At 32.3% G+C, this 21,644-nt stretch overlaps 2 protein-coding genes and 1 pseudogene across 2 annotated transcripts; all 3 read left to right on the top strand.

Moving 5' to 3' along the window:
• The first annotated feature begins 4,249 nt into the window (after positions 1 to 4,249).
• On the top strand, positions 4,250 to 8,863 carry LOC124930970 (annotated as a pseudogene).
• Positions 8,864 to 10,673: 1,810 nt separating this feature from the next.
• On the top strand, positions 10,674 to 12,172 carry LOC124929467 (protein ROOT PRIMORDIUM DEFECTIVE 1). Its single transcript, XM_047469834.1, has one exon. It carries the CDS (start codon positions 10,714 to 10,716, stop codon positions 12,055 to 12,057), a length of 1,344 nt encoding a protein of 447 aa, XP_047325790.1. The 5' UTR covers positions 10,674 to 10,713; the 3' UTR covers positions 12,058 to 12,172.
• A 5,344-nt stretch (positions 12,173 to 17,516) lies between these two features.
• On the top strand, positions 17,517 to 21,567 carry LOC124931979 (leucine-rich repeat receptor protein kinase EMS1). The gene has a single exon (XM_047472572.1). The coding sequence runs from the start codon at positions 17,593 to 17,595 to the stop codon at positions 21,481 to 21,483; it is 3,891 nt and encodes a 1,296-aa protein (XP_047328528.1). The 5' UTR covers positions 17,517 to 17,592; the 3' UTR covers positions 21,484 to 21,567.
• The last annotated feature ends 77 nt before the right edge of the window (positions 21,568 to 21,644 follow it).

The following is a 21,644-nucleotide window of genomic DNA, read 5'->3' as shown; positions in this document are numbered from 1 at the left end:
ATATTTATTTATTTTTTATAATTTATAAAAGCTTTATGTTTATTTTTATAATAACATGTATTTTTAATGTAATATATAAACATATCTTTTAATATAATTTTTTATTTTTAAAATATGATATAATTTTTTTCATGTGAATTTTAAAAAATTGAATAAAACATGAATTATAGTAAAAAAAATTCTCCTAATAAAAAATAAAAATCTAATATTAAATTATGAATTAATGTCTTTTGGAGAAAGAATGATGCAATCTTATTGGATAAAAAAAATTAATAAAATTTATCCCTTTATTCTCTTTTCCTCTAACTTTTTTTATTTTTTAATTCAATTATGTCATTTTCTCCTCTGTTCATTTCCCATAACTCTGTTGTATAACATTGGAAATTGGTCCAAGTTTGAGTGAAAATATTTTTGGCCCAAGTTCTTTTCTTCTCCTGGTGGGGACGTGAAATTTATTTGGAATGAATCAGTTTTTTGGTTTGATTTAAGTTTAATTTTCTTTAATTTAAATTATTTATTGGAAAATATTTTGGAAAAATATATAAATTATTAATCAATTGAGGTATAGAACTGGTTATTTATTGTGAAAATGTAAATAATGAAAATAAAATTCAAGAAAATGGTAGTACAGTTTAGCTTGCACAAGTGTTTTAGATTATTTTTAACTCATGTTTAAATCTCAAAAGATAGGAAATGTCATTTCAAATATTAATTCATCTAACATTTTAAAACTCATTTCCAAACTAAAAAAATATTTTTAAAATATTTCTTTTTTCTACACTAACTTTTTAACCTTATTAATATTATCTATATATTTATCGACTTTACATGATTAATTCTAATATTTTCTCATTTCTTTAATAAAATTAAGATCAAATTAATTATATATCAATAATTCATACCAACAAAATAATTCAATAATATATTTACATAAACAAACATATTATATTAAAATTTAAATTATAAAATATAATGTAAAAATACAAAATAAATTAGATAAAATATTAAAGTATAATACAATTTAATAATTTAATTATATATTTAAAAAAATATTATAATTTTTTATCTTAAAATTAAAAGACCAAATATTTTAAATAATTTTTATAAACAAGTTTAATATTTAAATTAAAGAGTTTATATATTTCAATGTTTATTTGAAAATTTATAAAAAAAAATTAATGAACAATAAATTATGCGTTTTTTTTTAATTTTTTTTTAGAGGAGTGTAAATTCTCATTTTGCTGAGTTTGGTATGCGGTCCTACCAGAGATGGCTTTAAACAACTAATAAGATAAGATAGAGATATTTATTTATTAAAAAAAAAAAGTGAAAAAATAAATGGTTAAATTTTGGTTGGCTAACATTTAGGTCTGTCTTTGGGGTGTAAGAGAAAATCGAAATAGATAAAAGACAAATAATTAAAACATTTTTAAACATAGACCTGTTCAAGCCCACCATTCGGTTAAATCGAATAGAGGTATCGGTTTAAATAAAAACAACGATTTAGTTAACTTACCATATATTTCTATTTTAAATTTAATTATAAATTATTCTTTTAGTCTAGTTATAATTTTTAATTTTATTTATGTTTTGTTTAATATTTCAAATCTTGACACAATATTATGTTTGATTTTTTTCATACACTCATTTTTTATTTATTAATAGTAGTGATGTATTATATAAGGGCTCGATTGGATTGAAGCCCATCTTAAAGGACTTCTCGTTTTATGGTTCACATTCATTTAGAAGCGGATATCTATCAAGTTTTTTTTAGCATGTCCTATCAAAGTGGTTATTTTTTATAATTGAATAAAAGTGAGGAACTTTAATTTTATTGAGTTTAAGAAGCACGATAGTATTAGTTTCCTATCCATATCCCTAATATGACATTACTCTCTCATTCTTTTTTACGGTTAAAATGTGACAATACCTTTTAATTTAAAAAAAAAATCAATAAAATCATTATTTTGTTTGTTTAATTATTAAAAAAATGGTAAAACTTACGTTTATTTACTCGTTTTATCTAAAATTTGCTCGTTATTTATTTAAATCCAACTTAATTTTTTTTAAGCCCATTCCACTACAGAATTCTAGGTCCGTGTCCGGTTAATAGTTTAACTTGTTTTATTTGATTAAATAAATGGATATTTTTTTATAAAAAATTATTAATTTGTGAGAAAAGTTATGCAATTTATTAAAATTTTATCACTTTTTATTTAATGAAAAAAAAAACTTAAATAAAAAATAGTCATGCCTTGTTTGGTTATGGGTTTTTTTAAAACCAAGAGAGAGAAAAACTGAATAATGAGTGATAATTTTGAAATGATAATAATTATTTTTGATAAAAAAAACTTAAAAGGTATTGATATATATAAATAAAATATAAAATAATAATTTAGTGTTTTATTAATGAAATAAATAATGTGACGGTTAAGAAGCTATGAATTTAATTTGAATTTTTAAAATAATCCAGCCTTAAAATATTTTGAAAAGAGTCTGGACATATTTCTCTAGCTTCTTAGGAAACCGTTGTTCATTGTCAGCTACTCGCTCCTCTCTTACAGGAATACTAGTAAATTGATTTTTATTATTCGAATTTATTATTTTATATTTCATTGTTTTTTTTATTAATTCTTTAACTACTCACATTGATTAATATCTGAAATTTTAACCAATCATACTGAACCAATGTTGTCGATCGAGGGCTGGAGATTTTAATAAACTGATAATAAAACCAAACTGATTACACTTTTTGCTTTATTTTGTGTTTCTTAGGAGTCTTTTGAGACTCTCAGTCTCAATTATATTTTAGCAGTAGGAATTAAATGAAAATTAATTTTGGCCAACTTGCTCAATTTAAGTTTGAGATAATACCGGGTGAAATAAATTTTTTGAGAAAAAATAATTTCAAGTAGTTTAATTGTTCATTTTTTTTTTAATTTGTACCTTTTTAATATATTACAAAATGGGTGTCAAACTTTTGAATATAATATACATTTTGAATTTAAGCTAGTCATTTATTTTAAAATTGTAGATAATGAATGTAAATTCTCAAATCACAAAGAATAAAAATAAAAAATAAAACTAGTGTTATTGTCTAGCTCTTAAAATATAGAAAAACGAACTCAATCAATCAAAGTTTGAAACAATTATAAAACAACCCAACTGAAATCTGTACAATTCACTAATTTATGTTTTAAGTTTAGACAGTTCATTGACATATTAAAATGATAAAAATCAAACACATAATATCCAACAATATATTTGTATTTTTACATTTGATTATAAATTATCATTGTTCAATGTATTTTTATTTAAAATTTAAAGTTTTACATATATATATATATATATATATATATATATATATATTACTATGTGGCTTTTTTATTTCCCATTTAGTTTTGATTTGACTAACAATTTATTTATTTTATTAATTAATAAGTTTTATTTAGAATCTTATAATTTAGAAATAAATTTACTCAATCTATTATAATTTTTTTATGTTATATATATATATATATATTTATATATTTAATTTTTTTTTTTCTAATTACTAAAATTGATCAACCGATCAAATCAACTTTACAACACCAATCAAGCGATGACATGAATTTTTATATAAAAATCTGACATTGAAATGTATTATTTGAGGAGAGTATTTCTCATAGTAGTAGGGTGCTTAATAAAGTAGATAATTTTTCGTTAATAGAAAGTAAAATATAATAATAATAATAATAATAATAACAGTTACGGTTATGATTAAAAAATGTAAATAAGGTAAATAAAAAGAAAACATTCATATTGTTGTATGAATAAAATAAAACAGCTACTCGTTATATATGGCAAAATAAAAATCTACGCATATTTCACGCGCCAGAGGCTCAAAAGAGTGGGTCCCTCCTCCCCTTCATCATCTCTTCATCTTCATTCATTCACTCCCTTCTCACTCTCTCATTTCTATAAAAATAATAATAATCTATTCTTCTTCCCAAATCCCAATTGAAATAAATAATCAAAGAAGAAGAAGAATGCATGGAGACTTCCCTCCTTCTCTGGTTATAAATTTCTGTATAACGCTTCATCAACGGAGGAATCGAATAATGTGAATTAAAAAGACCCATTTCTTCAATTTCCATTTCTAATACTGTTCATACAGGTAAAAAGGTTTCTTCTTTCTTCTTTTTACTGCGACTTTCTTATATCCGTACTGTAGGTGGGTCTGGTTTGGATTAGATTATCTCAGCTGTCAGGCGATGGGGGGGGGGAGAGAGAGAGGATGAGTCAACTGGGTGTCTTTCTCTAATTTGGTATTATATGTGCCTTTTCTAAAGGTCTTGAAAAGTCATATATCAACGTCTTCTTCTCTTCTTCTTCTACCAGAATAGTGCTACTGGGATTTCCTTTTGCTCTTTTTATTGTTTAACCCATTTAGGATTTCTTGAATCCTTTTTCAGATTTGGTTTGCTTTGGTTTGGTTGGTGGGAGGCTGTCGATTTATTATTGGTTTCTTTCTTAGACTGCTTTGTGTGAAAAGGATTAATCCAGTTTCGGTACAAATGTTTTGTTTTGTTTTTGCCAATCCGAGAATGGAAATCCAAAAAATACCTCTTCTGAATACGATTGTGCCGTTTCTCTGTTCATATAACTAGCGATAATAATCTTAGCAAGGACAAATCTCTTCATTCGTCCATTCATCTCTTTCTCTTTCTCTTTCTCTCTACTGGAAAGAATGAGTCTTCGCGGCATCTTTGCCGACGGCGTCGGTGGGGACATGGGTAATAGTCCGTACAGTAATATGTCGGCGACTGCTGCTCTAATGGCGCAACCTGCCCTTCTCAGTCCACCCATTTCTCAGCCGGTTCTAAACTCCCCATCTCTATCTCTTGCCATTGTAGTCCCCATCGTCTCTGACCTCTTTTGTCACTGTTTTGTTTGCCTGATTTATTCAGATTGATTTTAATCATTTTACTTTTTTTTGCAGAACCCTAGAATGGAAGGTCAAAGAATGATGGCTCTTATGGGTGAAGGGTTTGAACCTACTCGTTTAAGAAGTAGGATGCGCGAAGCTGAATATGATAATCAAGATGCCGCTTCAGGTGATGATGATCAGGAATTTGCAGGCGACAAAACCTCTAAGAAGAAGAAGAAATACAACAGACACACCCCTCACCAAATTCAAGAACTTGAATCGTAAAAAACTCTCCTTATCTCTTTCTCTCCTTGAAACTTTAAAAGGCTGAAAGGTAATGAATATGATAAACCCTTTTTGTTTTTCAATAGTTTCTTCAAGGTGAATCAACATCCTGAAGAGAAAGACAGGTTGGAATTGGGTAGGAGATTATCATTGGACAGCAGACAGGTCAAGTTTTGGTTTCAAAATCGGCGCACCCAACTAAAGGTTTGTGATTTATGATTTGTTCTTATAAATTAGAGACTTTGTCTGATTTATGTTTTGAATCGAATAACAAACAAACAGACCCAAGTTGAACGTCATGAAAACAGTCTCCTTAGACGACAGAACGAGGAGCTTCTATTAGAAAACTTAAGAATGAAAGAAGTCCTAAGGAGCCCGGCCTGCACCAACTGTGGAGGACCAGCGATTCTTGGTGACCTCTCCGTAGAAGAACAACATCTAAGAATTGAAAATTCACGTTTAAGAGATGAAATAAACCGAATGTCTGCTCTAGCAGAGAGATTTCTTGGTAGGCCAGTTTCATCTTTGGTTGGCCCTTCTCTTGCTCCTTTCGATGTGTCCAATGGGTTAATAATAAGCAGCACCTCATTAGACACCAAAGAGATATCGGCTCCTCTTATGCCTTTCCATCCAGCTACTCCGCCTACCCATAACCCATTTGGAAAATCAATCTTTCTAGAGCTTGCAGAGAAATCTATGGAGGAATTGGTGAAATTAGTTCAAGTAGATGATCCTGTATGGATTCGCAGTGGAAACCGAGGAATTGAAACTCTTAATCTAGAAGAGTATGCCAGATGGGTCCTCCTTGTTTAAGAATCAAACCGGAAGGATATACGACCAATGCCACGCGAACATCTGGCACGGTTGTCGCCAGCAGCCTGTCGATTGCGGAGACCTTGATGGATGGGGTAAGTTTTCGGAAGAAAACATTTGATTTGGATGGTTTATGTAATAAATTTAATTTAAACTTCTGTCATTGTCCATATAGAATCAATGGGTAGATATGTTTCCATGTATAATTGGTAAAACTACCATTATAGACATGATTCAAAGAGGCAATAGTACCTGCACCATAGATGGAGCCTTGCAAATGGTAATCTTTTCTTCTTGTTCTTATAATTTTTGTGTTAATTTAACTCTAATAGATTGAGAGCTATTTCATTGTAGATGTACGCTGAGCTCCAAGGGCTGTCACCTTTAATCCCTGTTCGCCCAGTGAAGTTTCTACGGTATTGCAGACAGCTTGCAGAAGGGGTGTGGGGAGTTGTCGACGTGTCTGTGGATGGTTCCCACGAGGTTTCGGAATCCAATGCCTTTTTCAATTGCACGAGGCTTCCTTCTGGTTGTGTTGTGCAAGATTTGGCTAATGGTTGCTCTAAGGTAAGTAATTGATTAAGAGCTTGTTTTAGCGTAGGATTATAAAAAATAAATCATAATTGTTTTTTGATTGGGTGAATTGATTGATGATGGGAAATTACCCTTCTTCAAACAAGGATTTGATCATTTGAAAAAGAAATAAATGTTTAACATGAAGGGTATTTTAGTATTTTAGTTGAAGATTTGATTTATGATAAGATAAGAGGTTATGGTAAAAAGACCCTTCATTGATCCCTAAGAATATGGCCAAAAAGAATCTGATCTTAGGGATAAGAAATGCTTAAATGAATTGAATATTATTGTTGCATTACTTCCATGCACCAAACTTATCTTGAATTGAATATTATATGGTTACTGAGTTTTTATCGTTGATTGTGTCAAGATGCTTCTATTCTGATTTCTGATAGTCATTTCTCAATGCTCACACTCTCTTAGGTATTAAATAATTCTCCATATCTTCTTCTCTCTTACTCCTCGAATGGTGGAGTCATAAACAAATCCATGGAAACTAGCTTTTAAGAATGCAGCTGTTTTATAATTGAATTTAAGTGTTCCATCTTTTCTCCTGGTTTGACTTTAATTATTTGGCTTCCCAACTTATGCTTTATCTTATTTTACTTGCATTTTATAATAGAATTATCCAATTTGTCATTTTTTTTATTATTGTTTCCCAATGGTGCAATTTACGCAGGTTACGTGGGTGGAGCATCTGGAATACGAAGAGAATGGAATTCTTCATCCTTTACTTGGTTCCAGCTCTGCTTCTTGTTTTGGTGCTGAAAGGTGGCTCGCCTCCCTTCAAAGACAATGCCAATGCCTCGAGATTCTAACGTCTTCTCCTCCCATCTCTACTGAAGATCATCATCACCCTGGTACTTATTTAATCTTGGGTTATTTTAAAATAGTCTCGTTTGATGTAGATTATTGAAAATTAGGTAAAAACATTTTAAGAAAAAAGAAATAGAGGGTATTTTGGTAATTAAGTCGATGGATTGAATGATGTGGTTAATGATGAGATATTGACTTATTTGAGATTAATCTAATAACCTAAACCAAACCGAATATTGATACTAATGACATCCATGGATGGAGAAGAATAGGTGATAACTTGGATAATGAGTAGGATTTTTCAAAAAAATTGTCTTATTTGGTTAAAAAGACATTAACCAAGATCGATCATGGCCTAATTTGTTTCATTTTGGTGGTGGGGGCAGGGAATGTAATTATTACTCCGTCTGGCAAGAGAAGCATGATTAATTTAGCGCATAGAATGACACGAAGCTTCTGTTTTGGAGTGTGTTCGACCGTGCACCCATGGCAGTTAGTCCAGGTCAGCAACATGGGCGAGGAATCGAGGCTCACCATACGCAATAACAGCACCCACAATCCCGGGGAACCATCCGGTGTGGTATTGAGTGCCACAACTTCGGTGTGGATGTCTGTCTCCCATCAATGTCTCTTTGAATTCTTGAGAAGTGAACAGTTGAGAAGCGAGTGGGATGAGTTAGCTTACGACAGGCCTATGCAAGAGATGGCTCGAGTCAACAAGAATAACGATGGCCTCAACTGTGTTTCTCTTCTCCGCTCAACTGTAGGTCCTTACTTCTTAAAATCTCGTGAATTTTACTTGTCTTATTCCTGATTGGTTGTCTGTTGTGTTAGGTGCCTAATTCGTCGAATCAGAATGCGATGGTTATACTGCAAGAGACTCAAACGGATGGTTCGGGCTCGGTGATAGCGTACGCAGCTGTTGACGTACAGGCGATGCAGATGGTGATGGATGGTGGGGAATCGGGTTCTGTGGCAATTTTACCTTCAGGGTTTGCAATAATTCCAAATGATGGCAAAGAAGTATCGTGTTTGATGACGGTTGGATTCCAAATACTTGTGAATAGCCCTGCCAATGCTAAGCTTACCGTGGAGTCGGTTGAAACAGTTAACAGCCTTATGTTTCGCAGGATTCAGAGAATCAAATCTGCTCTTGGTTGCGCCTAGCAAATATTGCTATGCATTTAAATTTTATGCTATTGGGTTTCAATTTATTTTTGGTTTATTTTTGTGGGTCTTTACTTTGATTGAGTCAAGAACGAACCCAACCCGGTGAAAGGAATCCCTGCTGATGGTGGTTCGGGTATTGACTCGGTTAGACAAAACTTGGTTAACTGATCTTCTGACAGACTATTTTTGCTCATGTAATGGGAGTTATTATTAGAGATGGAAGAAATGTGATCTTTTTAATTATCAAATTGCATGCATCATGCATGCATATATGTTTATGTTTTCTTTTCATTACCTAAATTGCATGCATGTTAGGTTTTCTTTCATTTATTACCTTTGCAACATGTTTTTCCTGTCTACATGAATTGTCTCAAAGTTTCAATATGTTCAAAATTATTCTTGAGAGAAAGACTAGGCTTTGGAAAGTCCGAGACAATCAATTTTGATAGTTTTTTTCTCTTATTAAATATTTTTTATTCTCAATCATATGAATAGTTCATTTATTATTGGTAACAGCAGATTGGTTTATGTTTTTAGATTCAAAGAGAAGGATGTATGATTACGGTGGGTCTATACAATACCAAAAATTTCTATTTATATAGTATATTGTATCTAATTTTTCGGTATATAAAAAATTATATTTATACCACATTGGTATCTTGGTTCATAGTAACATGCCGAAAATTTATGGTATACCAAGATTTTGGTATCTTAAATCTATTTAGAGAAAAACGGATATAGTGAGATTAGAGAGAAAAGATAAAATACCTTAAAAGTTGTCAAATTTGTTCGAATAAATAATTTTTTTTATTAATATTAGATAATTTAATTCTGAAAAATAAAAATTGACTTAGTTATTTATAGTTTCATCCGACATTATTTATTTACTTATAAGTATTAAATATTTATTAATTTATAAATATTATTTCGGTATATATTGAAATTTTAAACATATATAATTTCGATATTTATATATATATAATGATGCTTAATTTTTAATGTGTTCGGATTGCTAGGTCGTGAGTTGTGGTTAATTTGGATACTTGGGTCGGATTGTAGGTTGACCCGTTTTTAAATTTAAAACGGTTAAAAATAAAATTAAAAATGCTAGAGGTATGTTTCGAACTTGCAACCTAACAAAACAAGTACAGCTCTTTAACCAACTAGGCTACAAAAACTTTATATTTTAAATTCAACACCAAATTTGATAAACGCGGGACGTTTTAATATTAATATAAGTTCAACTTTTTAACTAACTAATCTATATATATATAATGATGCTTAATTTTTAAAATGTCCGGATTACCGGGTCTAGAGTTGTGGTTAATTTGGATACTTGGGTCGAATTGTGGGTTGACCTGTTAAATTTAAAACGGTTAAAAATAAAATTAAAAATGCTAGAGGTAAGTTTCGAACTTGCAACCTAACAAAAACAAGTACAACTCTTTAACCAAATAGGCTACAAAGACTTTATATTTTAAATTCAACACCAAATTTGATAAACGCAAGACGTTTTAATATTAATATAAGTTGAACTTTTTAACTAACTAATATATAATGATGTTGAGTAAATTGATACTTCGGTCGGATTGTGGGTTGACCCACATTTAAACTTAAAACGGTTAAAAATAAAATAAAAAATGTTATCCGTATTTTTCATGGGCTAAATGCTAGTTGATATAATATCTTATTGATTTTTTCGGTATACCAAAAAAAAAAAAATTTGATATTTCATGGTACGGGAATTTTCAATATACTAAAAATATCAATAACTTTTTCACATATCCATTTTAGTTTGTGTTTGTAAATTCAAACTTATAATATTTTGCACCCACAATCAAAATATAGGTAAAATAAATAAAGGTTTAAAACAAAACAAATCATTTGAGTGAGTGAATTCATTTAAGCAAAACACACATCCTCCCACTCAATGACATGTTTTATTTCTAAATTAAGTACACATTCTGGCCTGTAATTTTTTCAAGCAATAGTTGGATTAAAAAAGTCTGTTTTCAGAAATGGGCTTTAGACAACGTATCCAGGGCCCAATAAACTGCATACCCGAAAGCCCTCTCTTCTCTATCGTGAAAGGAGAAGTTTGTGAAACTTCAAAACCCTAAACCTGAAGAACTTATTGCAGCAAAATGCGTGTGATTTTCACTTATTCAACTCAACTACTCAAGTCCAATTCCAAAATCTGCAAATTCAATTCCTTGTTCACAGCAAAAAATCTCGCCAAAACCGGCCATGGATTCTCCGAGTCAATCAGACCAATGTCTCAATCAACTTCCATTCCCAAGAAGCAGCAACGCATCCGAGATCATGGCTACGACGACTACATGGAGATCGACAAGAAAATACGTAAGGTCCTCAAGTTCTACGACTTAATCCTAACTCAACCCAATTCCATGCTCTCCATCTCCCGCCTCGACACCCTCTCCAGTCGTTTCGGCTACAAGCGCCTCGAAGCCGGCAAATTCATCCTTAAATTCCCCTTCGTCTTCGACATTTTCGAGCACCCAGTTCAGAGAGTCCTCTATTGCCGCCTCACCAGAAGGGCTATGCAACAGATCGATGGTGAAAACGAAGCCCTCCTAGCTCAAGTACCCGACGCTATTACCCGCCTTAGAAAGCTCCTCATGCTGTCCAACAATGGCAGACTTTTGCTTGAAGATGTGCGTATTGCCCGGAAGGACTTTGGGTTTCCAGATGATTTCGAATTCTCGGTAATTCTGAAATACCCACAATTCTTTCGTCTGTTTGAATCTGAGGAATCAAAGGAGAAATACATTGAGATAGTGGATAGAGACTCAAAGTTAGCTGTTTGTTCTATAGAGAGAGTTAGGGAGAGAGAATACAGAGAGAAGGGAATAGAAGCAGAAGATGTTAGGTTCTCCTTCATTATAAATTTCCCACCTGGATTTAAGCTGGGAAAGTATTACAAGATCGCAATGTGGAAATGGCAAAGGGTTCCTTACTGGTCCCCATACGAAGACATATCAGGTTACGATTTGAGATCATTAGAAGCCCAGAAGAGGATGGAGAAGAGGGCGATCGGTACAATTCACGAGCTGTTGTCACTTACGGTGGAGAAGAAGATAACCATGGAGAGAATTGCTCATTTTCGATCGGTGATGTATTTGCCAAAGAAGCTGAAAGATTTCCTCCTTCAGCACCAGGGGATATTTTACATATCTACTAGGGGTAATCGTGGGAAACTTCATACTGTGTTCTTGAGGGAGGCTTATAGGAAAGGAGAGTTGATACAACCGAATGGTTTGTATTTAGCAAGGAGAAAGCTTGCTGAGTTGATCTTAATGGGTCATAAGAGAGCTAACATGGAAAGCCCACTTGGTTATAGTTATTATAATAATAAGCAGCAGCATCATGGTTGTGATGTGAGAAAAACAGTGTATAATAATAATAATAATAACACTGATGATGATGAGGAGGAGGATAGCGGTTGTTATGAGGATGAAGATGATTGAGTTGATATTTGTGGGCTTTGAAGATGATCAAAGTTGAGAAATGGTACTACTTGTATTTTGATTATTCATTGTATTGTATCATTCATTATACATCTGAAAGAAGTTTTGTCACGTTTCTATGAGAGCCAATAATGATAATATCGGAAGGAAAGGGGGTGGGAGGCAGAAAAGGAATCATTGAAATTGGCTGAAAGACAAAAGTATAACCATCCATGAAAGAATCTTTCTCTTTCTGCCGAAGAAGTTAAAACTTTCACAAGAAAAGGGTGAGGGGAAAGGACTACTGTAAATAAATAAAGGAATCCACTTCAGTACTCCTCCTGTCAGCCAGTTGTTATTCGGAGAAGAAGAAGACTGAGAAGTTGAATCTTCTTCTTTTTATTTAATTATTGTAACTTGTAATGCAAATGAGGGTAACGTCTCAATCTCATTTCCTCTTCTATGTTTCGTCATCAAATCTCGATCAATCTTTTATGTTATTTTCTGATTCAATATACATCATCATAACTTTGGTATAGCTGGACATTGCATCATCAACTGGGATTTACAAGTCTAGCCTACTACCTAGCCTTCTCTATCGTCCTTGTGCTACTTGGGATTTTATTAAACATTCAATCTCAACCAACTTTGGACCAAAATATCATGTTTTTACTATAATCCTCCACTCACATACATGAGTGTGTAAAATGGGCATTCAATTGGTTTGAATCATATATACTCACCTGCATATATTTCTTCATAAATACACAGTTTTTGACTCAAGAATGATTAGGCTATTAGTCCCAACAATAACCCCACAAGCCTCGAAAACCCAAGTTTTTTTCTAGCCAAGCACAAATGGGTGGCAAAGTTGTGTTTGCTAAGTTTTCATCGAAAAAATCATATTTGTGAAATGTAATGTTAATTTCTATATATACAGTTCACTCTCAAATATCTTATATATATAAAAAAAATTATTAATCATGATATATATGAATTTGAGAGTGAAATTATGTAGTCTATAATAGGTTAAATTCTGAAGATATTAGTTTTGGCGTACAAGTAAAAAAGAAGATAAAGATTTATCTAAGCGTGCACGCCTAACACATCACTCACTACTGTCCCTATGATTTCTATATCACAGCCATTTATAGCGCTCAGTAATAACTAGTTATTATTTTGTATATATTTTTTTATCTTTTGGAAACTTTTTTTTATTAATGTTTGATAAATGATATTTGTAAAAAAAAAAAATAAGTTTGTTGCTAATGTTAACTTGTTTGATGTAATTTTAAAAACAATTGTTGAAATTGTTTTACCAAATTAACTTAAATATTTAAATATAATTATAGATTAAAAAATAACTAAAGAGCAAACATTATTATACCCGACATTTACTACCTGACAAAAATAAACACATCTCCACCGTCAATCTAGCTCATTACAACATTACTACACTACGGTATTCAGCTTTACATGTGATCAATTTCGGACTACTTTCAGTACCCTTAGGACTTGTTTGGGGGTATTTTTCTTAGATTGATTGATTACCCAAATAATATAAAATTTTGCATAGTTTTTCGAGTCGTATTTAAATTGCTAAAGTTCCATCTACTTAAATATTGATATTGGTTTATTTATTTATTTATTTATATTATTATTTTTAATTATTTCTTTCATTTACATATATTAAATCATTTAATTTATTAATTAAAATATTAATATTTTTAATTTATATATATATAATTTAAAATTTAAATATTTTATCTTTTAACAATTCATCTTTTTAATAATAAATAAATAATTTGTTTTTGAATAATTCATAAAAAAACCAATACAGTATTTAAATAATTTTTTTTTTATAAAGTATGTTTGAGTTATTTAAATAATGAGGAGTGATATAGTAAGGGAATTTGGTAAGGGAATGACGTGCCATCACCTTCATTGGTTGAAAAATGTAAAAGTGAGAGAAAAGAGAGAAATTATTTGATTTTTTCAGCAAATAAAATTATGTCACATCATTCCCTCACCAAATTCATTCACAAAATTCCCTTACCTAATCATTTCTCTTAAATAATTTTGTTTATTATAGAGTTATAAAAGGTTAGATTATTGAAAAAAATATTTAATAAAAAACTTATTTAAAATATATTATTTTAATATTTTGATTTATAAATCTCATATATTGAACTATTTTAATAACCAAATGATTTATTCAAAACATCTTTACCGAATCATGCATAAGATCAATCGAGCTCCTAAAACATTTTATAAAGTTGTATTTTGGTATTAATTTAAATTTGGACAAAAAGTAAAATGTTATAAATTCAAATTATACATCTAATTAGACTATAATCAAAAACATTATATTATCTGAATTAGCATGGAGAACATATATTTGAAAAAATAAAATATTCTAATAAAATGTGTCCCTGTCCAAACTCAGCTTTTAACTTAAGTTCTATAAATGTTTTCTAGATGGGTCCAATCCAACAAGTAAGGCTATTTGTGCTAAATAAATAAATAATAAAGTTATATGTTTATTACCAAATATGTGAACTTAATATTCCAAATTGTACATTAAAGTAAAAGAAAATGTATAAAAAAAACTCCATGGGTATTTGAGAACTCCATTAGATGTGTCATGAATTGTCCATGAGTCTCCCTCAAATAAGTGTTTGTTCAAAAGGACAACGTATATAAACTTAATAAAACAATATTTATTATATTTATTAAATACATGTATATATTTGCAGTTATGCTGAGTTATTTATTATTTTTATTGAGTTAAAAAAATATTATTTTGATCAAAATAAAAGTAGGTTATTTAAATTTGTAATTGTTTAATTTATTATATCTGTTTAAATTTTATAAAAATAAATTAATTATATTTTAATTAATGAAGTAAATTGAATGATTTTATGAGTAAAAAATTGATATATGAAAAATTTATAAAAATCAAATTAACAAATATTTTTATTAATATTTTTCTTAACCTACACTAATAAATTAACTTCAACTTTAACTTAAGTGAGAATGAATTGAAAAGTGTTTTTATTTATATGATTGTAAACTTTGATCACCACATTTTTTATTCATAATTTTGTGTTAACTTTTATATAAATCTCAAAATTGAATTATTTAAATAATTTATTTAAGTTAGGTAAATTATCTTATTTGGTATTAGATTATGGAAAGATGAGTTATCGATGAAATTTTATAAAATGTATTTTTATTTACTTAGAAAAATAAATATAAAATATTTTAGTAGTTTAATCGATAAATTAATTAATTTGAGTGATGAAGATAATGAAAGTATAGTAAATTATTTGAATAACCAAAATAACTTATAAAATTAGGGGTGAAAAAATTAACAATATCTTTAGTATATTGAAAATATTAAAAAAAATGGTAAAGTACGATACTATTATAAATATGTGATTTTTAAAATTTTGATATATCGATATATACTGAAATAATATATATAATACTTCTAAACAGCAAAAATTTAATTTTTATGAATTTATTCCCTCTATAGTGATTTTTTTTAGCATCGGAGGATGCCTTGTTTTTATTTTCATCATTTATATTTGAATTGCTGTTGTATTTTGTTCGATTTCCCATTATGTTTGGTTGGATTGAATTTTTTATCTCAAATTTTTATAATTCGAATAATACTTTATTTTTTGTGGGTCATTTGATGCTTGTATTTACCAATTGTTTTGATGATCTTTTATGAGTTTGTGTCCAACATCTTCTTAGTAGAAAAAAAAGATAAAGTTGCTAAATTTTGAGTTATTTTTATTTGTTTGATAATGAGTTTGAACTGATATTTTATTTAGAGGACTTTTTATAGTTATTTTCACTTGTTTTTAATATATATATATATATATATATATATATATATATATATATTTTTGGTGTTGTTTATTAACCACGGACAATAACAAATTTCATTGCACCCCATAATATTTAGTAGAGATTTTTCGACACCACTAAATTGGTTTATTCGGTTTGCTTATTTCTTCACTCATCCTTAATGACTAAACAAATTTGCCTGTGGATTCATCCTAAACAAAATGCAAGATTATTGGATATGTTTATTGTAATTTTAATTTTTGTAAAATTGATATATTATTAATATTTAGATTATCATTTAATCGTTTTGATTGTGTACATTATATTCTATAATTTGCAAATTAATTTTTGTATATGTAACTTTATTTTTAATTAATGAGAATTATTTTTTTTATAAAAATATAAAATAAAATAAAAATGATTTAGATTAAGCATTATGAACTTTTCAACAAAATGAAACAATTATTAATGAATCTAACTTATTTTATTTTTTAAATATATTTGAGCTTAACTCTAAAAATATATATATTTTTTATAACCTTAATAGATTTATTTTATATTCTAAACATATTTGATTTTAATTTAATTATATAAATTTAATTTTTGAAATCAAATCCAAATATAATTAAACTTTGATATCATTCGACATTATGATATAATATCAATAATGTGCCGAAATCGCGATATATTCGATATGAACAGTTTGTTAATTATAACATTTTGAATTTCTGTATACCCAAATAACAATAACGATAACATTATTATTATTTTTATACCAAAATTTTTACTATGGTATACTATAGGATGAAAAATTACTTTGTACAGTATGATGAACCTCTAATTTAAATAACATTCTCGAATTTATGATTGAATTATAACCTATAAGAAATAGAACATGAATGATATATAAGTGGCAGCCAGCCATGGCCCCCCACCCCCAAGAAAAATGGAATTATTTTTGTTTGCTCCCTTTGAAGAAACAACCATCTGCGAATCATGGCTTCAGCTTGAGGACCCCCCGGACCCCTCTATAAATATTTTATTTGTTACAATAATGAAATTATTTATTATTGAATTGGAAATCCAAAAATGCAATGCAACCAATAAATAAATATTATTATTATTATTTTTTTGTACAAAAAGTTGGTATAACAAAATTGGAAGGTGTACGGGAACTTGAGTCTGCGTGATATTCAAGGGGGTAACAAAATAAATGTCATTTTCGAGGGGCTTTTCGTCAATTCAACTGCCCCAAATGCAGCAGCCCAGCTTAGCTTTAGGGTACCCCGTACGTATATGTGTCCTATTCAATGCCGTTTCTGGTCCCCATAACACCAAACCACGTCGTTTCAACATTTCCTTAATACCTTCAAAACAAATAAATAAAATTAATTGGTATAATCTTCGAACCATCATCATTCAACCTCTAAATTAATATGGTTTGTAATGAAAATTGAATATATATCGATGACTCTTAAGTTTATATTTTTTTTCTTTCACAAATTAATTAATTTTATTTATTTATTTTGATGACCACAAAATTAATTCACATATATTTGCCCCCCAAGGTTGAAAGAGATTCACAACTCTTCAAATTCTCTCAAGAAAACACTTTTCTTCTCTCTCTCTCTCATGCAATTTCAATGATCGAAAACGTTCTCTAAGAATATTTCACTGGCAATCTTCTTCAATCCGGCGATGGCTAAACCCTATCTTCTCTTCATTCTTCATCTTCTTCTTCTTCTTCATTCTCTGTTTCTCGTCACCCACTCTGTAGTAGGATTGCAGAATGATCAAAACCCAGAAAGAAAACACTTGCTTTCCTTCAGAGATTCTCTTGAGAACCCATTCATTCTCTCTTCTTGGGACTCCGAACTTTCTCACTGTCAATGGAAAGGCATTGATTGTGAAAATGGCGTTGTTGTTGCACTCCTTCTTCCATCCCATTCTTTGAAAGGACAACTCCCCACCTCACTTTTCTCTTTATCCAACCTTCTCCTGCTCGACCTTTCTTCCAATCTTCTTTATGGAAACATACCGCCGGATATTGCTCGTTTACGCCGCCTCAAGAATCTTAACCTGAGTGGAAACCAGTTGTCCGGCGAGTTACCCACTTCCCTCGGCGGTTTTATACACCTCGAAACTCTTAAACTCGGCTCAAACTTTTTCACCGGAAAAATCCCACCGGAGATCGGGAATAGTTTTCATCTCCAGTGGCTTGACATCTCCGGTAATTCCCTATCCGGTAATATCCCGTCGAGTTTTCAAAATCTTGCCGGACTCCATTTCCTTGCACTTGGAAACAATTTGCTGACAGGTCCTCTTGATCCATTTCTATTATCTAATCTTACCTCTTTAACTTCGTTTGATGTCTCCAATAACTCACTTTCCGGGATAATCCCGCCTGAAATTGGAGCTCTGGTCAACCTCATTGATCTTTTCATTGGAATGAACCATTTTTCTGGGCGTTTGCCTCCCGAAATTGGTCGACTTACCAAACTTCAAAACTTCTTCTCTCCTTCCTGTTCTATTCAAGGGCCATTACCGGAAACGATGTCGGAATTAAAATCTCTTAGCAAACTTGATCTTTCTTATAACCCTTTGGCGTGTTCAATTCCAAAATCATTTGGGAAGTTGCAGAACTTGTCAATACTGAACTTGGGTCTCTCGGAGTTAAACGGATCCATTCCTTCGGAGCTCGGTAATTGTAGAAATCTGAAAACCGTAGTTCTCGCTTTCAACTCTCTCTCTGGTTCTCTTCCAGAGGAGCTTGTTAATTTACCGATGGTGTCATTTTCTGTGGAGAAGAATCAGCTTTCTGGGCCATTGCCATCTTGGCTCGGGCGTTGGGATCATATTGATTCACTTTTACTCACGTATAATCAGTTCTCAGGAACAATCCCTCCGGAAATCGGAAACTGTTCGATGTTGAGTCATATCAGTCTTTCTAACAATTTCTTGACGGGTCCTGTTCCAAGAGAGCTTTGCAATGCCGCGTCACTGTCGCAGATCGATCTTGACAGCAACTTCCTGACAGGCACGATTGATAATGTCTTTATCAACTGCCGGAATCTTACTGTGTTAAATCTGGATGACAATCATTTCGTTGGCTCGATTCCTGAGTATATCACCGATCTTCCATTGGTGGCTCTTGATCTCGATTTCAACAACTTCACGGGTCCAATTCCGAAGAAACTGTGGAGTATGTCAAGTCTGTTGGAGTTCACGGCTGTTAAGAACCGTATAGAAGGGATTCTCGGCCCTGAAATCGGCAATGCTGTCTCACTTCAGAGGCTGGCCCTTAACAATAATCGGATAAGAGGAAGTATTCCTAAGGAGATAGGTAATCTCACTAACCTCTCTGTGCTGAATTTGAATTCCAATTTCCTTGAAGGTGAAATCCCGAACGAGATTGGAAATTGCATTTGCTTGACAACGTTGGACTTGGGAAGTAACTCCCTCAACGGCTCTATTCCTGAGGAACTTACCGATCTTTCTCAGTTACAGTGTTTGGTTCTCTCCTACAATAATCTATCCGGTTCTATTCCTTCAAAAGAATCAAACTACTTCCGGCAGCTCAACATGCCGGATTCGAGCTACGTTCAGCACCACGGAGTATTTGACGTCTCAAACAACCTGATTTCCGGTGAAATACCAGAAGAGCTCGGGAACTGTTTGGTCATTGTCGAGCTTCTTCTCGGAAATAACCAGCTTTCCGGCGAGATTCCGGGTTCTCTATCTCGGCTGATGAATCTCACCACGTTAGATCTCTCCGGAAACTCGTTATCCGGCAATGTCCCCGATGAATTTGGTCAGGCAGTTAAGCTTCAGGGATTGTACCTCGACCAAAACAAGCTCGATGGTCGAATTCCCGAGAGCTTGGGGAAAATTTTGGGTTTGGTGAAGCTGAATTTGACAGGAAATAATCTCTCTGGCCAAATTCCGTCCAGTCTTGGCGATCTGAACGGTCTTTCACATTTAGATTTGAGTTCGAACGAGCTCAGCGGCACTCTTCCATCGTCGCTCTCGAGAATGGGGAACCTGATTGGCCTGTATCTCGACAACAATAAACTTTCTGGTCATATTCATCGTCTGTTCGTAAACCCTTTAATTTGGAGGATTGAGGTTGTTAATCTTAGCAATAACTTATTCGACGGAGTTTTGCCCCATACTCTCGGAAACATGTCGTACTTGACGTCGTTGGATCTACATGCTAATAAATTCTCCGGCCAGATACCGTCTGAATTAGGAAACCTTATACAGCTCCAGTTTCTAGATGTTTCCGGAAACATGCTTTCGGGTTTTATCCCGGAACAAATATGCAACCTGGAAAACATTTTCTCGCTGGACTTTGCCGATAACCGTCTCGAAGGATTGATACCGAGGAACGGGATTTGCGGGAACCTTTCTGGCTCTGTTTTTAACGGGAATAAGGATCTCTGTTTCAATAAATGTGTCCATAGGGGGGCATGGTTGAATGTTTGGTGGCTAGCGTCTGTAGTTGTCGGGTCTGCGACGATCGCCCTTTCCTTGGCGATTATATTCAAGCGTTGGCTTTGTAAAAATGTTGGTAAAAGCGATTGTGAGGAAAACGAGGAAAGAAAACTGAACAGCCCCGGCGATCAGAATCTGTATTTCTGGAGCAGCAGCCGTTCGAAGGAGCCGTTAAGCATAAACGTGGCTATATTTGAGCAGCCGCTCTTGAAACTGACTCTCGTCGACATTCTAGAAGCCACCAATAACTTTTGCAAGTCATGTATTGTCGGAGATGGCGGATTTGGAACCGTTTACAAGGCGATTCTAACTGACGGGAAGGCTGTAGCGGTTAAGAAGCTAAACCAGGCGAAAACGCAGGGCCATCGAGAGTTTCTAGCCGAAATGGAGACCCTGGGAAAGGTAAAGCACAATAATCTAGTATCCCTTCTGGGTTACTGCTCTTACGGGGAGGAAAAGTTGCTTGTTTACGAGTACATGATAAACGGAAGCTTAGATCATTGGTTGAGGAACCGGACGGGTGGGCTCGAGAAACTCGATTGGAACATGAGACTGAAAATTGCGACCGGTTCTGCCCGTGGGATTGCGTTTCTCCACCACGGGATCGTTCCTCATGTGATACATAGAGATATTAAAGCGAGTAACATTTTGCTTAGCCATGATTTTGAGCCGAAAGTGGCGGATTTCGGTTTGGCCAGGCTGATAAGTGCATGCGAAACTCACGTCAGTACTGATGTGGCTGGGACTTTCGGGTACATACCGCCGGAGTACGGGCAGAGCTGGAAATGCACGACTCGGGGAGACGTTTATAGCTTCGGGGTGATATTACTTGAGCTTGTGAGTGGGAAGGAACCGACGGGGCCGGAGTTTAAGGAAGTTGAAGGGGGGAATCTGGTGGGTTGGGCTGTACAGAAGATGAAGAAAGGAATGGCGGTTGATGTTCTTGATCGAGAGGTTTTGAATTCGGGATCGAAGATGACGATGTTACAGACGCTCCAGATTGCGGTTGTTTGTGTTTCTGAGAATCCGGCAAAGAGGCCTACAATGCTTAATGTGCTCAAGAGCCTCACGGGTATCAAACAAGCTCATATGTAATGTTAATTATTAAACTATGTCTTTTGTCAAATTATTATTAACTATGTTTTTCATGTGTTATGGAATATCGCAAGTGTGTGTAATCAAGGGATGTTTATTATTACTATTTCTTCTCATTTTTAATTGGTGAAAATTAGCAATCATGCAAACAAGTGTGTGTG

This window comes from Impatiens glandulifera, chromosome 3, assembly GCF_907164915.1.
Source record: "Impatiens glandulifera chromosome 3, dImpGla2.1, whole genome shotgun sequence".
NCBI lineage: Eukaryota > Viridiplantae > Streptophyta > Magnoliopsida > Ericales > Balsaminaceae > Impatiens > Impatiens glandulifera.
Note: the sequence above shows the minus strand (reverse complement) of the source record. Positions and strands in the feature narration are given on the sequence as shown.